Source organism: Trichomycterus rosablanca, chromosome 21 (assembly GCF_030014385.1).
Source record: "Trichomycterus rosablanca isolate fTriRos1 chromosome 21, fTriRos1.hap1, whole genome shotgun sequence".
Classification (NCBI taxonomy): Eukaryota; Metazoa; Chordata; class Actinopteri; order Siluriformes; family Trichomycteridae; genus Trichomycterus; species Trichomycterus rosablanca.
In genome coordinates this window covers 15,454,823-15,469,281 of record NC_086008.1, presented here as the reverse complement: position 1 = coordinate 15,469,281, position 14,459 = coordinate 15,454,823, and the positions used below count along the sequence as shown (strand labels likewise).

General features: G+C 41.1%; 1 protein-coding gene and 1 long non-coding RNA gene across 2 annotated transcripts in view; one reads left to right on the top strand and one right to left on the bottom strand.

The window, feature by feature from the left end:
• eef2l2 (eukaryotic translation elongation factor 2, like 2) overlaps positions 1-14,459 on the top strand; it is a 45,424-nt gene that overhangs the window by 17,587 nt on the left and 13,378 nt on the right. Inside the window, 6 exon segments of the mRNA XM_063017453.1 lie at positions 1,032-1,137; positions 2,935-3,048; positions 3,138-3,276; positions 4,504-4,699; positions 4,797-5,055; positions 8,114-8,221. Coding sequence (XP_062873523.1) covers positions 1,032-1,137; positions 2,935-3,048; positions 3,138-3,276; positions 4,504-4,699; positions 4,797-5,055; positions 8,114-8,221 — 922 coding nt within the window.
• LOC134335071 (uncharacterized) lies at positions 9,187-11,170 on the bottom strand. The gene is made up of 3 exons (XR_010015539.1): positions 11,027-11,170; positions 10,644-10,725; positions 9,187-9,365 (listed from the first exon to the last, which is right to left on the bottom strand). It is a non-coding gene; the product is annotated as an uncharacterized LOC134335071 (long non-coding RNA).

Here is a 14,459-nt window from a genome sequence, read left to right as displayed (position 1 = left end):
CTGGAAGACTGTAATGCCATGTGGCAAAAGGTCAGATGAGAACAAAATGAACCTTTATGGACTGAACACCAACGGAAATACACCATACCTACTGTGAAGCACGTTTAGTTATGGGGATGTTTCTCTTCAGCAGGAACTGCTACCTTGCAAGCATTCCCCAATCTAGGTGTGTAAAGCTGATGGAGACATATTCAAACAGACTAATGGCTGTAATTAAGACAAAAGGCTTCATATGGTCAAAAGTATTTGGACACTTGACCATGAGCTTGTTGCCCATCCCATTTCATAGACAAATGGTATTAAAATAGTGACCTCTATGTATATTCAAGTATGTGTCCATTCAGTCAGACGATCATTTGTATGACTGGGCACTGATGTTGGTCAATAAAGCCTCAACTGATGTTCCAGTTCATTCCAATACTATTCACTGAGGCTGTGGTCAGGGCTCTGTGCAGGCCACTGGAGAACTTGTCTTTATAGACCTTGCTTTGTGCACAGGGCACTGTAATGCTGGGACAGGAATGGCCTTTCCTAAAACGTTGCTGCATAGAAGCTAGAAGCTTATAATTTCCTTTATATAATTAATCTGTTACACCTATTAGGAATTGTTGTAGCTTAAACACATGAATGAAAAATAACAGAAAAGGTATCACAATACTTTTGTTCATAATTTGTTGGGGCGGCACAGTGGCTAAGTGGGTAGCACTGTCGCATCACTGCAAGAAGTTTCTGGGTTTGATCCCCAGGTGGGGTGGTCCGGGTCCTTTCTCTGCGGAGTTTGCATGTTCTCCCCGTGTCTGCATGGGGTTCCTCCGGGTGCTCCGGTTTCCTCCCACAGTCCAAAGATGTGCAAGTGAGGTGAATTGGAGATACTAAAATTGTCCAAGACTGTGTTCGATATAACCTTGTAAACTGATGAATCTTGTGTGATGAGTAACCGTTCCTGTCATGAATGTAACCAAAAGTGTAAAACATGACGTTAAAATCCTAATATAAAAAACAAACAAACATAATTTGTTGTCATCCTTCAGGTACTTTGATCCTTCATGTGGAAAATTCAGCAAAACAGCAAACAATGCAGACGGGAAAAAGCTACCTCGCACTTTCTGCCAACTTGTCCTGGATCCAATATTTAAGGTGTGCAGTAAAGATTTTACTAAAATTCATCATAAAATTACTGCTTGATATTATGATGTGCAGTACAGTGATATGATTTAATGCTACTCACATGCACACACACACACCAACAAATTGTGTACAAACTCAGCTGATATCAGGGGTGTCCAGACTTTTCTTGACTAAAAGCCAGTGGGTCTATCCGGAGGTTCAGAAACATTAATGTAGGTGTACTGTTGATAATGTTTTGAGTTGGGGAGCTTTTAGATTGTGTTTATATCTGTCAGGTTTGGTTGGATTAAAACAAACCCTGGTGCGATTGCTCTGTTAGAGCGGTTGGTTACAGTAAGTGTGAACGCTTCCTTTTGAGCTCTGGTGCACATCGAACTGAGCAGGACGATCTTGTATCAGGTGTGAACACAATACAAACCAAAGGCATCTAAACTAATCAAACACATGACATTTCACAAAATGCGACACTAAACATGCTGCAAGAAAACAGAATACCTTCTTTGGTACACTATATTGCCAAAAATATTCACTTATCTGCCTTCACACGCATATGAACTTGAGTGACGTCCCATTCTTAATCCATAGGGTTTAATATGATGTCGGCCCATCCTTTGCAGCTATAACAGCTTCAACTCTTTTGGGAAGGCTTTCCACAAGGTTTAGGAGTGTGTTTATGGGAATTTTTGACCATTCTTCCAGAAGCGCATTTGTAAGGTCAGACACTGATGGGCGAGAAGGCCTGGCTCGCAGTCTCCGCTCTAATTCATCCCAAAGCTGTTCTGTTGGGTTGAGGTCAGGACTCTGTGCAGGCCAGTCAAGTTCTTCCACACCAAACTCGCTCATCCATGTCTTTATGGACCTTGCTTTGTGCACTGGTGCGCAGTCATGTTGGAACAGGAAGGGGCCATCCCCAAACTGTTCCCACAAAGTTGGGAGCATGAAATTGTCCAAAATCTCTTGGTATACTAAAGCATTAAGAGTTCCTTTCACTGGAACTAAGGGGCCGAGCCCAACTCCTGAAAAACAACCCCACACCATAATCCCCCCTCCACCAACTTTACACTTGGCACAATGCAGTCAGACAAGTACTGTTCTCCTGGCAACTGCCAAACCCAGACTCGTCCATCGGAATGCCAGACGGAGAAGTGTGATTCGTCACTCCAGAGAACACGTCTCCACTGCTCTAGAGTCCAGTTGCGGCGTGCTCTGCACCACTGCATCCGACGCTTTGCATTGCAGCTGCTCGGCCATGGAAACCCATTCCATGAAGCTCTCTACACACTGTTCTTGAGCTAATCTGAAGGCCACATGAAGTTTGGAGGTCTGTAGCGATTTACTTTGCGACTTCTGCGAACTATGCGCCTCAGCATCCGCTGACCCCGCTCTGTCATTTTACGTGGCCTAACACTCGTTCCCAATCGCTTCCACTTTGTTATAATACCACTGACTGTCAACTGTGGAATATTTAGTAGCAAGGAAATTTCACGACTGGACTTGTTGCACAGGTGGCATCCTATCATGGTACCACGCTGGACTTCACTGAGCTCCTGAGAGCGACCCATTTTCTCACTAATGTTTGTAGAAGCAGTCTGCATGCCTAGGTGCTTGGTTTTATACACATGTGGCCATGGAAGTGATTGGAACACCTGAATTCAATGATTTAAATGGGTGAGTGAATAGTTTTGGCAATATAGTGTATCTATAAGGTGTAGTTTGTAAAATAAGTAATTAATGTATTTACCTGTTAGGTGTACCATACAGTTGTCGGTGAGTGTGATTTTTTGTATGTTTGATATGTCTAAAAAGGTGTTTGATGCCATCATGAACTTTAACAAAGAGGAAACCCAAAAACTAATCGAAAAGCTGAATATTAAGCTTGATGCTGAAGATAAAGAGAAGGAAGGAAAGCCACTGCTTAAGGTAATATTAATATGTTTTTTGAATTAATTTATAATGGCACATTGAATTGTACAGGTCAGTGAAATGTAATTTTTATCTTCCACGTGCAGGCTGTGATGCGCCGCTGGCTGCCAGCAGGTGATGCTTTGCTTCAGATGATTACCATTAATCTACCTTCGCCAGTCACGGCTCAGAAATACAGATGTGAGCTACTATATGAAGGCCCTGGAGATGATGAGTCAGCCATGGGTACGTAAAACTTTTCAATACTAACATATATAAACATACACCGATCAGCCATAACATTAAAACCACCTCCTTGTTTCCACACTCACTGTCCATTTTATCAGCTCCACTTACCATATAGAAGCACTTTGTAGTTCTACAATTACTGACTATAATCCATCTATTTCTCTACATACCTTTTTAGCCTGCTTTCACCCTGTTCTTCAATGGTCAGGACCCCCACAGGACCAGCACAGAGCAGGTATTATTTAGGTGGTGGATCATTCTCAGCACTGCAGTGACACTGACATGGTGGTGGTGTGTTAGTGTGTGTTGTGCTGGTATGAGTGGATCAGACACAGCAGCGCTGCTGGAGCTTTTAAAATACCGTGTCCACTCACTGTCCACTCTATTAGACACTCCTACCTAGTTGGTCCACCTTGTAGATGTAAAGTCAGAGACGATCGCTCATCTATTGCTGCTGTTTGAGTTGGTCATCTTCTAGACCTTCACCGGTGGTCACAGGACGCTGCCCACGGGTCGCCGTTGGCTGGATATTTTTGGTTGGTGGACTATTCTCAGTCCAGCAGTGACAGTGAGGTGTTTAAAACTCCATCAGCATTGCTGTGTCTTATCCACTCATACCAGCACGACACACACTAACACACCACCACCATGAAAGGGGGCAAACAAAGCACTACAGTCAGTAATTGTAGAACTACACAGTGCTTCTATATGGTAAGTGGAGCTGATAAAATGGATAGTGTTTAGAAACAAGGAGGTGGTTTTAATGTTATGGCTGATCGGTGTATAGTTACTACCCTAAAGGGAGTTTCAGGTTGCATTTCTTGATGCAGCGGCGGACTTTGTTAAGTGACGATGGTTTTATTACTTTCTCCCGAGCCTATGTTACTATCATAGTAGCATAATCTGAAAGCACACATTCAGCAGTGGTTTCCAGGTTTGCCCTTCATGAACCATGATCTCTTCATATTCCCTGAATCTTTTGACAATATTATGAACAGTAGATGATGAAGGAATAAATTATATGCAGTCTTGCATTCGTTTGCTTTTTGAACTGATTGGCAATTCTCTCCCTAAAGTTTGGCACAAAGTGGTGACCCAGGACCTATCATTGCTAATAAAGACTGATCCTTTAATGGATTTTCCTTTTAGATCCAATCATGATTCCCTCATTGTGGAACACTGTAATTTAAGTGGACTTAAGTGGACTCATCTGAATTTTCTTAGGTATCAAGAACTGTGATCCTAAAGCTCCACTAATGATGTACATCTCCAAAATGGTACCGACAAGCGACAAGGGCCGATTCTATGCCTTTGGTCGTGTTTTCTCCGGTGTTGTTGCCACTGGACAGAAAGTTCGCATCATGGGCCCAAACTACACACCAGGAAAGAAAGAGGACTTGTACTTGAAGCCTATTCAAAGGTTTGCTATGTTTTAATAAATATGACAAATCATAATTAAATAAGAATAAATTACCTGCATATAATGTTCTGTTTATTAATTTTCTGATTTGCTGCAGAACCATCTTGATGATGGGCCGCTATGTTGAACCCATCGAAGACGTGCCATGTGGGAATATTGTAGGATTAGTTGGAGTTGACCAGTTTTTGGTAAAGACTGGTACCATAACCACTTATGAGCAAGCTCACAACATGAGAGTGATGAAGTTTAGTGTTAGCCCCGTAGTACGAGTGGCTGTGGAAGCCAAGAACCCAGCCGATCTTCCAAAGCTTGTTGAAGGCCTGAAGCGCCTGGCCAAGTCAGACCCCATGGTTCAGGTAAGTTTTGAGAATCATGAGTAGTCATTATCCAAAGTGACTTAAAGCTGTGATTGAATACAGTGCAAGCAAGTGAGCGAGAGAGGCCCAAAATTGGCAAATTGGCAGTGGTGGGATATACACTGATCAGCCATAACATTAAAACCACCTCCTTGTTTCTACACTCACTGTCCATTTTATCAGCTCCACTTACCATGTAGAAGCACTTTGAAGTTCTACAATTACTGACTGTAGTCCATCTGTTTCTCTACATACTCAGGACCCCCACAGGACCACTACAGAGTACGTATTATTTAGGTGGTGGATAATTTTTTAGCACTGCAGTGACACTGACATGGTGGTGGTGTGTTAGTGTGTGTTGTGCTGGTATGAGTGGATCAGACACAGCAGTGCTGCTGGAGTTTTTAAATACAGTGTCCACTCACTGTTCACTCTATTAGACACTCCTACCTAGTTGGTCCACCTTGTAGATGTAAAGTCAGAGACGATTGCTCATCTATTGCTGCTGTTTGAGTTGGTCATCTTCTAGACCTTCATCAGTGGTCACAGGACGCTGCCCACGGGGCGCTGTTGGCTGTATATTATTGGTTGGTGGACTATTCTCAGTCCAGCAGTGACAGTGAGTTGTTTAAAACTCCAGCAGGGCTGCTGTGTCTGATCCACTCATACCAGCACAACACACACTAACACACCACCACCATGTCAGTGTCGCTGTAGTGCTGAGAACGATCCACCACCTAAATAATACCTACTCTGTAGTGGTCCTGTGGGGTCCTGACCATTGAAGAACAGCATGAAAAGGGGGCTAACAAAGCATGCAGAGAAACAGATGGACTACAGTCAGTAATTGTAGATAAACAAGGAGATTATTTTAATGTTATGGCTTTAATCTTATATACAGTGTATCACAAAAGTGAGTACACCCCTCACATTTCTGCAGATATTTAAGTATATCTTTTCATGGGACAACACTGACAAAATGACACTTTGACACAATGAAAAGTAGTCTGTGTGCAGCTTATATAACAGTGTAAATTTATTCTTCCCTCAAAATAACTCAATATACAGCCATTAATGTCTAAACCACCGGCAACAAAAGTGAGTACACCCCTAAGAGACTACACCCCTAAATGTCCAAATTGAGCACTGCTTATCATTTTCCCTCCAAAATGTCATGTGATTTGTTAGTGTTACTAGGTCTCAGGTGTGCATAGGGAGCAGGTGTGTTCAATTTAGTAGTACAGCTCTCACACTCTCTCATACTGGTCACTGAAAGTTCCAACATGGCACCTCATGGCAAAGAACTCTCTGAGGATCTTAAAAGACGAATTGTTGCGCTACATGAAGATGGCCAAGGCTACAAGAAGATTGCCAACACCCTGAAAATGAGCTGCAGCACAGTGGCCAAGATTATCCAGCGTTTTAAAAGTGCAGGGTCCACTCAGAACAGACCTCGCGTTGGTCGTCCAAAGAAGCTGAGTGCACGTGCTCAGCGTCACATCCAACTGCTGTCTTTGAAAGCTAGGCGCAGGAGTGCTGTCAGCATTGCTGCAGAGATTGAAAAGGTGGGGGGTCAGCCTGTCAGTGCTCAGACCATACGCCGCACACTACATCAAATTGGTCTGCATGGCTGTCACCCCAGAAGGAAGCCTCTTCTGAAGTCTCTACACAAGAAAGCCCGCAAACAGTTTGCTGAAGACATGTCAACAAAGGACATGGATTACTGGAACCATGTCCTATGGTCTGATGAGACCAAGAATAATTTGTTTGGTTCAGATGGTCTCAAGCATGTGTGGCGGCAATCAGGTGAGGAGTACAAAGATAAGTGTGTCATGCCTACAGTCAAGCATGGTGGTGGGAATGCCATGGTCTGGGGCTGCATGAGTGCAGCAGGTGTTGGGGAGTTACATTTCATTGAGGGACACATGAACTCCAATATGTACTGTGAAATACTGAAGCAGAGCATGATCCCCTCCCTCCGGAAACTGGGTCGCAGGGCAGTGTTCCAGCATGATAATGACCCCAAACACACCTCTAAGACGACCACTGCTTTATTGAAGAGGCTGAGGGTAAAGGTGATGGACTGGCCAAGCATGTCTCCAGACCTAAACCCAATAGAACATCTTTGGGGCATCCTCAAGCGGAAGGTGGAGGAGCGCGAAGTCTCGAATATCCGCCAGCTCCGTGATGTCGTCATGGAGGAGTGGAAAAGCATTCCAGTGGCAACCTGTGAAGCTCTGGTAAACTCCATGCCCAGGAGAGTTAAGGCAGTTCTGGGAAATAATGGTGGCCACACAAAATATTGACACTTCAGGAACTTTCACTAAGGGGTGTACTCACTTTTGTTGCCGGTGGTTTAGACATTAATGGCTGTATATTGAGTTATTTTGAGGGAAGAAATAATTTACACTGTTATATAAGCTGCACACAGACTACTTTTCATTGTGTCAAAGTGTCATTTTGTCAGTGTTGTCCCATGAAAAGATATACTTAAATATCTGCAGAAATGTGAGGGGTGTACTCACTTTTGTGATACACTGTACATGGTTTTCCCCAGTTTTTTTCCCAATCTGGTCGTATCCAATTGCCCAATTGCATTTTGCTACTTCTACTACTGACCAAAGTGGGCCATGACTTTCACATGCCCTCTCCAATGTGTGAGCAACAGCTTCTTTTTCACCTGGAGCTCACATGGAGATCTGTATTGTGCACGGAGAGTCACTGATCTCCATTATCTCCATCTGTCTCTGAGCAGGCACCATCGATCAGCCTGCAGAGGTCGTAACTGTAGCAGTTTTCTACAACAAGGAATGCCCTCCGGCACTCCCACCCTTCGGGCAAGCCAATCGTCCATATAGGTGTTTGGCCTGCCGAAAGCAGAGCTGAGATTCGAACTCGCGAGTTTGGGATGTCAGCTCTGGTGTGCTAGTGTGTTTTACAGCTGCTCCATCTGTGCACTCGAATCCATTCTTTAATACAATAAAATGAATATATTTTTTAAGGTTCTTACAAACACTGTTTGAGAAGTTAAACCTTATGCCTTTGTTATGCTTGACAGTGTATCATTGAAGAGTCTGGTGAGCATATCGTGGCTGGGGCAGGAGAGCTACATCTGGAAATCTGTTTAAAGGATCTCGAAGAAGATCACGCCTGTATTCCCTTGAAGGTAAAGCTGGTTAATCTGGGGTGCTCAGGGCAGTAAAACATTCTACACTCTAAAAAGACGTGTTAAAAATGACACACACTGGGTGTGTTCGAAAAGCTAGGGAGCTGTCTACATAGGCAGCATTTTACATCATCCTGTGCGCGCTCCTGAGAAGGAGGCTGTTCGAAATCCTAGATGCCTTAAAATCCACACTTCTGAGGCATCTTATTATATCAATGTTATTTTGGCTCAAGAACGAGTGAGCATCGAACGCTGCCTTAGTGATCAAGACAATCCCAGCATTCATGGCTGACGGGGCGGAGAAACGAATGGAGTTATTTTCAAACGTAAATAAAATATTACTGATTTTTAACTTGTATAAACTTGTACCGAGTGTTTTTATTTGCAAGTTCGAGCTTGTCAGGAAATTTAACCGTTATCGGTACATGAAGGAAGATGTTATATTGACGTTAGCGTGCTATGCTACCTCAGTTTATTGGTTTTAATGGCGAGATGCTAGATGCTAAATGCTAAACCCGATGGAATCGCTATCTAAGTAGTGCGCTCGAATAACCTGCCTTTTAAGTCACTAACTTATTAGAATCCTCTCTACTAAATCAACTGCCTATGTAGACAGTAAGACAGCAAGGCAGCTCTCTAGGTTTTCGAACACACCCACTGTGTGGAATTTCAACACGTGATGAGTGTGCTCAGGTACGACACATACTGGGTTGATTTAAACACAGTAAATGTGTCATCCTGTTTTTGCACACCCACTGTGTCAGGATAATTAACACACAATGTGTGTTGATTATGTGTAATCAAGAAAATGGGTAAAATAAAGACTAATACAAATGGAAACAGGTGTAAAAATTTGTAGCCATTTTATTTTACTGTATAATATTACAAATGTTTAAATAACATTTTCTGTGACAAGTAATAAATTAAAACAAGATTACAAACAGTTTAACAGTAAAGGTACAAAAACGTATTAAAATATTCAATATTTTGTAATGAATAATGGATTAAGAATGTATTGAAAATACAAATGGATAAATAGTAAAGGCCCAAACACACTTTTAAATATTCAAATGCAGTTTCTTTTGTGTTCTTTCCCATTCTTAAAGATGGTTGCAAGAACTCGTAAAACATCTGTTTCTCTGTCCTAAAAGAAAGACAAAAAAAATATCATTACAAGGTGCTGTGATTCTCTCTGTCTTGTACACAATACAAAATATTAACTGAATTAAACATTTACAACATTTAATATTTTGAATAACATTCGGATTATTCAACCAACCAAATGAGTAATCAGCTAACACAACTAATATTCCTCCAAATTTGTCATCAGCTGTCTAATTATTCACATAGGCTGTTTAACAAATTATTAAACAAGTCACCTGAAAACTAGTTACAGCGTACAAGCTAAAATGTTTCCTTTACCAGAATAAAGTAAATCGGATGATGAATTTTGGAGGAGTTTTATTATTTAATTAGTTGCCTTACCCTAAATATATCCACCACTACCAGCTTTAATGCTAATGATGTTAGGCAATGTTGCTAACGATTCGATTCAAAGAACCGATTCTTCCGAACAACTCGTTTCAGTGAATACCTTTGCTTCCAGAGTGGATAAATAATAAAAATAACATTAGTTCTCTGAATTTATGCAAGTTATGACTGTGATATTTGAGTTAACTAATTATTTAAAGTTTTCGTTCCACCTTAAGTAGTTTAGCATTTACATCCAGGCATCCACTGTTGTACTGTTTAAGGTAGAATGTAAAATAAACAGCTGTGATTAAGGAGTCAATACTTCGATACTTATGAATGCACTCAGCCTCTTAACAGTCCTAATGAATCAATCGATTCAGTTTTTTCGATTCGTTTAAACGGATGATTTAAAAGAACCGATTCAGTAAAACGAACTGAGCTAAACTAAGCGAATTAAAATTCGCTTCTCATATTGAGATTTAACTTAAATATGTTACTCAATCACTGTAACCACACAGTCCCAATAGGTCAGTTAAGTAAGTTACCTTGAGAACACCGAAAACACAGAGGGTTGCTATGGTAACCTTATCCACAGTCAGTCTGTTTTGGTGCCATTTTGAGCAAACTAAAAGTCCAATTAACGGTTAGCCAGTTAGCTAACGATAAATAATACCAATAAAAAGAAAGACTAGTCAGGTTTAACATAACATTTATTGCTGAATAGGAACAGAAAAGCAAACTTAGGTTTATATTAATGTTATTCAGTGCCTCCTTTTTTACTTAACTAAGTCAATTGTCAATTAAAGTCGATTGTTAAAACAGGTCACAGGGTTAAAACCTACTTTTTATAGCTTTGCTTGACTTTATAAAACACACAACAAAACACTGATAAACATGAACTAAATAAACATTAATAAAACACTCAATACTAGTTCCTTTTGCAACTTACCAATAAGGGTATAAGGACGGATCCTGCTCCTTTCCTTGCATGGTCCAAAAAGAGGGAATCAACCATGAAACACTGAGATATACTGTACTTGATAGGAGAAATGTGATTGGTTAACGCATATTTTTATTTATTTATTTAATTTTAATCTTACATGTGAAATAATCTATGTTTTTAGTCATAAATGCCATTATTTTATCCAACAAATTTAAGTAAAATTAAATAAATATATATTTTTAAACAATGTATTTTCTCACAGTTCTACACATAAATGTGTAGACTAACTATTAGTTTACACGTGTCTGTGTAAAAAGGGGCCAGAAATGACACAAAGTGTGTTACAGACCGCAGGACACAGTAGCTGTGTAGAAAAAATGACACATTACTTTTTAGAGTGTAGATAGGGTCTAGAACAGCCTTTCTCAACCAGGGTGCCGTCTGGCTTCGTCAGGGGTGCCGTCAAAAAAATTCTGACGTTACTGATATTATGAAATAAATTTAAAATACAAAAATGTCAACTTATCATGAAAATGTAGACCATTTGCTGCCTTAAAGATCAAAATTTGTCTCACACGCCCCTTTCCCCATGCTACAACGTCAACACGGGTTGCGTGCGTTGCCTATAATGATTGGTCGTTCGCGAACGATCCGATTCTATTGAACGGCTCTTTAAAATGAACAAAAGGAACCGAGTCGCACCTCTGGGAGCCGCACAGGTGCTGGTCATAAAATTAGAATATCATGAAAAAGTTGATTTATTTCAGTAATTCCATTCAAAAAGTGAAACTTGTATATTATATTCATTCATTACACACAGACTGATATATTTCAAATGTTTATTTCTTTTAATGTTGATGATTATAACTGACAACTAATGAAAAGCCCAAATTCAGTATCTCAGAAAATTAGAATATTACTTAAGACCAATACAAAAAAAGGATTTTTAGAAATGTTGGCCAACTGAAAAGTATGAACATGAAAAGTATGAGCATGTACAGCACTCAATACTTAGCTGGGGCTCCTTTTGCCTGGATTACTGCAGCAATGCGGCGTGGCATGGAGTCCATCAGTCTGTGGCACTGCTCAGGTGTTATGAGAGTCCTGATAGTGGCCTTCAGCTCTTCTGAATTGTTGGGTCTGGCGTATCGCATCTTCCTCTTCACAATACCCCATAGATTTTCTATGGGGTTAAGGTCAGGCGAGTTTGCTGGCCAATTAAGAACAGGGATACCATGGTCCTTAATCCAGGTACTGGTAGCTTTGGCACTGTGTGCAGGTGCCAAGTCCTGTTGGAAAATGAAATCTGCATCTCCATAAAGTTGGTCAGCAGCAGGAAGCATGAAGTGCTCTAAAACTTCCTGGTAGACGGCTGCGTTTACCTTGGACCTCAGAAAACACAGTGGACCAACACCAGCAGATGACATGGCACTCCAAACCATCACTGACTGTGGAAACTTTACACTGGACCTCAAGCAACGTGGATTCTGTGCCTCTCCTCTCTTCCTCCAGACTCTGGGACCTTGATTTCCAAAGGTAATGCAAATTTTACTTTCATCAGAGAACATAACTTTGGGCCACTCAGCAGCAGTCCAGTCCTTTTTGTCTTTAGCCCAGGCGAGACGCTTCTGATGCTGTCTCTTGTTCAAGAGTGGCTTGACACAAGGAATGCGACAGCTGAAACCCATGTCTTGCATACGTCTGTGCGTGGTGGTTCTTGAAGCACTGACTCCAGCTGCAGTCCACTCTTTGTGAATCTCCCCCACATTTTTGAATGGGTTTTGTTTCACAATCCTCTCCAGGGTGCGGTTATCCCTATTTCTTGTACACTTTTTTCTACCACAGCTTTTTCTTCCCTTCGCCTCTCTATTAATGTGCTTGGACACAGAGCTCTGTGAACAGCCAGCCTCTTTAGCAATGACCTTTTGTGTCTTGCCCTTCTTGTGCAAGGTGTCAATGGTCGTCTTTTGGACAACTGTCAAGTCAGCAGTCTTCCCCATGATTGTGTAGCCTACAGAACTAGACTGAGAGACCATTTAAAGGCCTTTGCAGGTGTTTTGAGTTAATTAGCTGATTAGAGTGTGGCACCAGGTGTCTTCAATATTGTACCTTGTCACAATATTCTAATTTTCTGAGATACTGAATTTGGGGTTTTCATTAGTTGTCAGTTATAATCATCAACATTAAAAGAAATAAACATTTGAAATATATCAGTCTGTGTGTAATGAATGAATATAATATACAAGTTTCACTTTTTGAATGGAATTACTGAAGTAAATAAACTTTTTCATGATATTTTAATTTTATGACCAGCACCTGTATATATATATTTATATTTCTGTGCAGTTCTTATTGGCTGTAATTCAACCATTCCGCTTCCATAAGTAGAGGGAATTAGTCATAATAAGAGCTGTTTATTGTCGAAATTCATATCACTTTCAGTATCGCGGAGAGAGCAAGCGACACACACACCGACACACACACACATACAGAGAGAGAAAGAGCTCATTAATGTAAATATTATAATTTTTATTGTTATTATTTTGCACTGTTTTTATTAATATTTTATTCTATTTTATATTTTTGCACAAGTAACTGTTTTGTATATACAGTGGGGGAAATAATTATTTGATCCCCTGCTGATTTTGTAAGTTTACCCCCTTACAAAGACTTGAACAGTCTATAATTTTATGGAAGGTTTATTTTAACAGAGAGAGACAGAATATCAACAAAAAATCCAGAAAAAAAACATTAAATAAAAGTTATAAATTAATTTGTATTTAATTGAGGAAAATAAGTATTTGATCCCCTACCAACCAGCAAGAATTCTGACCCCCACAGACCGGTTATGTGCCCATGAGGCACACAAATTAGTCCTGTCCCTGTATAAAAGACTCCTGTCACAGAATTTTTGTTTCTTCCGTTCAAATCTCTCGACCACCATGGGCAAGACCAAAGAGCTATCAAAGGACGTCAGGGACAAGATTGTAGACCTGCACAAGGCTGGAATGGGCTACAAGACCATCAGCAAGAAGCTTGGTGAGAAAGAGACCACTGTTGGTGCGATAATTCGAAAATGGAAGAAATACAAGATCATAGTCAATCGCCCTCGCTCTGGAGCTCCATGCAAGATCTCACCTGGTGGGGTAAGAATGATTCTGAGAAAGGTGAGGTCAGCCCAGAATTACACGGGAGGAGCTTGTCAATGATCTCAAGGGAGCTGGGAGCAGAGAAATGCTGGATATGACCCCAAGAACACCATCCCCACTGGGCATTTCTTTGCCTCCAAACACGGCGAGTGGAGTTGATGCCAAAGAGCTCAATTTTGCTCTCATCTGACCATATCACATTCTCCCAACCTTTCTCTGAATCATTCAGATGTTCATTGGCAAACTTCAGACGGGCCTGTACATGAGCCTTCTTGAGCAAAGGGACTTTGCGGGCACTGCAGGATCTCAATCCATTACGGCGAAGTGTGTTACTAATGGTTATCTTGGTGACTGTGCTCCCAGCTCCCTTGAGATCATTGGCAAGCTCCTCCCGTGTAATTCTGGACTGACCTCACTTTTCTCAGAATCATTCTTACCCCACCAGGTGAGATCTTGCATGGAGCTCCAGAGTGAGGGTGATTGACTGTGATCTTGTATTTCTTCCATTTTCGAATTATCGCACCAACAGTGGTCTCTTTCTCACCAAGCTTCTTGCTGATGGTCTTGTAGCCCATTCCAGCCTTGTGCAGGTCTACAATCTTGTCCCTGATGTCCTTTGATAGCTCTTTGGTCTTGCCCATGGTGGTCGAGAGATTTGAACGGAAGAAACTGA